This window comes from Egretta garzetta, unplaced genomic scaffold (assembly GCF_000687185.1).
Source record: "Egretta garzetta isolate BGI_Z169 unplaced genomic scaffold, ASM68718v1 scaffold92, whole genome shotgun sequence".
Lineage (NCBI taxonomy): Eukaryota > Metazoa > Chordata > Aves > Pelecaniformes > Ardeidae > Egretta > Egretta garzetta.
Window position 1 is genome coordinate 9,492 of NW_009258790.1, and position 3,046 is coordinate 12,537.

The 3,046-nt window shown below is 57.3% G+C and overlaps 1 protein-coding gene across 1 annotated transcript in view; it reads left to right on the forward strand.

The window, feature by feature from the left end:
- Positions 1-2,280, forward strand: part of LOC118451750 (kelch-like protein 18) — a gene marked incomplete at its 5' end in the record, with an annotated part of 10,348 nt that extends 8,068 nt beyond the window's left edge. Inside the window, one exon of the mRNA XM_035889285.1 lies at positions 1,430-2,280. Within this exon, the coding sequence (XP_035745178.1) occupies positions 1,430-1,792 (363 nt within the window). The remainder of the gene's footprint in view (positions 1-1,429) is intronic.
- Positions 2,281-3,046: the final 766 nt, after the last annotated feature.

Sequence of the window (3,046 nt, forward strand, 5' to 3'; positions counted from 1 at the left end):
GCAACATCTTTCTTGTAGTGAGGGGCCCAAAACTGAACACAGCATTCGAGGTGCAGCCTCACCAGCACTGAGTACAGGGGCACGATCACTTCCCTGCTCCTGCTGGCCACACCACTCCTGATACAAGCCAGGATGCCCTTGGCCTTCTTGGCCACCTGGGCACCCTGCTGGCTCATATTCAGCCCCCTGTCAACCAGTACCCCCAGGTCTTTTTCCACCAGGCAGCTTTCCAGCATGGAAAACCAGACACAGAATTCTGGAAACCCAGAAAAACCTGACACGGAACAGAAAAGATGCGTTCATCTGCTCAGGAGCGAGAGCGCAGGGAGCCCTATCCAAGTCGGGTCCGTCACTTAACGCACTGCGCTGGGAAATTTGTAAAGAAAGGGTTTGGTGGGCGTAGCGATAACCGATTCTGCCTTGCTCAGCAGAGTGGGGAGGGCTGTTGTCAGCAGCCTGAAGCACCCCAGAGCCAAGAACCTCAAATCTGCTTGGCCACGCACATTCCCGAGCGTGCCAAGTCCGGAGCAGTGCAGGAGCCCTTGCAGAAGGGGTCCATCTAACGGCCTCTCTAGAAGTGCAAGGGGTGCAAAATGGTGGTTGGTTGGGGTTTTTTTTTCCCCCCCCTGAGGTGCCAGGTAGCTCTCCTACAAATGCACAGGGGGGAGATGTCAGCCTTTTCTGAAAGTGGAAGAGTTTTCTGTGCAGAGGGAGGGAAGAAACCCTGCCCTTTGCCACGGGGTGCAGGACCTAGGCTTGAGCTGCGTCGGGAGCAGTGGTTGCCTGACATGTGAAACTGGAAAGCGTGAAGTGTTAGAGCTGAAATCTGCTGCCTGGAGAGGGTGGGGGGGTCTCACTTGGGTTTGGGGGAGACTCAGCGGATCGTTAAGGACTTGGCCTCTTGGGTCCAACAGAGCTGATACCGCCTTGGGGCGGCAGCACGGTCTTATGTGCATGAGGCAAATTAATACCTTGAAATCAAGACGCAATCCTGTGGCAACTGAACTTTTAATCGAAGGGTGCTCGGTCCTTTTGGTGCTTGGGGCTCAGATACCCGTGGAAAACGCCACACAGGAGCTGATGATGAAAGGGGAGAGAGGTAGAGGGAGCATCTCGAAAGCTGCATTTGCTGTGGTCTCTGGAGCGTATCGGGTGGGGAGAGCGGTCTCCTCCGTTCACCTGCTCCAGCCAACCAGCAAGTTACTGGGCTGAGGTCGGAGGGAGCGGGGCGAAAGGCGATGGCCGGTGAGATCCAGGGGGTTAGAAAAGCTTAATAATAGGCGCTATGACTGTACGAAATCAAGAAACAAAAACCCCCGTTCCCCAGCCAGGCTTGCAGTTGCGTGTTGAAACAGTTCTGTGTGTTCTGCGTGGCGCGGTCGGCCCGGAGCCGGGGTCCCCTAACGCCGTGTGCTCTCGGTGACTGCAGGTGGAGTACTACAACCATCACACGGCCACTTGGCACCCGGTCGCCAGCATGCTCAACAAGCGCTGCCGCCACGGAGCCGCCTCGCTGGGCAGCAAAATGTTCGTCTGCGGAGGTTACGACGGCTCGGGCTTCCTCAGCATCGCCGAAGTCTACAGCTCCATGGCGGATCAGTGGTACCTGATCGTCCCCATGAACACCCGGAGGAGCCGCGTCTCCCTCGTTGCGAACTGTGGCCGTCTCTACGCGGTGGGGGGTTACGACGGACAGTCCAACCTCAGCTCCGTAGAAATGTATGACCCGGAGACAAACCGCTGGACGTTCATGGCCCCCATGGTGTGCCACGAGGGAGGGGGGGGGTTGTGACGTGAGATGCGTTTCCAGGTGCTCAAGTGTCGTTCACAAACACGCACACACACGCACACACACACATAAAACTTGACCAAACACTCCCCACCCTTGGCTTTTTGGGCTGAGGCTCCCGGAAGATCAAACCCTTTTGAACGATGCTGCGTCGACGTGCTGGGGCGAGCAAGGACCTGCCCGCCTCCCTCCGCCACCCCTTGGCCTTCCCTCGCGGTGGCGGCAGCTGAGCAAATCCTTCCTCTCGCCGTTGGTTTTCCAAACAGCCCTGCGGTCCGCTGGGAAGCGCTGTTGTAGGGCGAGGGAGGAGGACAGGCTTCGTTGCGACATCAAAACGGCCGCTTTAATGACTTTGAAAATAACATCCGCGCCTTCTGTCAGCAGCAAAAGTGCTCCCAAACCCCAAGGGGTTCGGTCCGCAGCCATGGTTTTGGGTGTCGTGGCAGCCTGCTGCTGGGCATGGCTGCGTCTCACCTCGCGTGGGGGGGGGGGGGGGAAAAAAGAACCCCCCAGCATCGGTTCCCGGACCTCATCCAGGCTCTGCGTCGTTAAGGTGCTTCTTACACAAGGCATCGCTGGCTTCTCGAAGCGGAGCTGGGCTTTCTTCAGCTCGATGGGGAAAACTTCTCCACAAGAGCCGCACGATGGAGAAACTAGGAAGAGGAAAACCTGGTCGGTTAAACCATCGAAGGGTTTTGGCAAGCTTTGGAGGAGAAGGCTGAGCGTAAATGACACTAAGCAACAGTCTCAGGATTTCAAAACAGGGAAATAGGCCAAGGTGTTCATTGTACAGATGTCCCTTAAATTAAATATTGATGTCTTTTCAAAGTCGATGGTTAAGAGGCAGCTGGAGCAGCAAGGGGCCAGGATTTTTTCAGGAGGGGCAAGAAAAATCCACGGTGGATTTGCCAGCTCTGGAAGCCCACCCCTGTGCCGGCTGGGGGAGCTGCCGTCCCCGGTGGGGAGAGGCTCAGCCTCCGGGCAGCGCAGGCGGAGAAATCCCGCATGGGGACGTGGGATGAGCCTCCCTGCAAAGCGCCAGGGGAAAATCACGTGTCGGCAGAGCTGGCATCGGCGTTTTCTGGTTTGCTACGCCGGGAAAGGTCTTGGCGGTGGGTTTTGTGCCAGGAAACTTTCCGTGACCGGCCCGAAGCAGCTCCCTGCCTGGAATTTATTTGCCTGCAGCGGCTCTTCAGCACTTCTCTTGCATGAACGTGAATTGCCATGGCTCTCGTCCGCGTCCTCCCGTGCCACCCT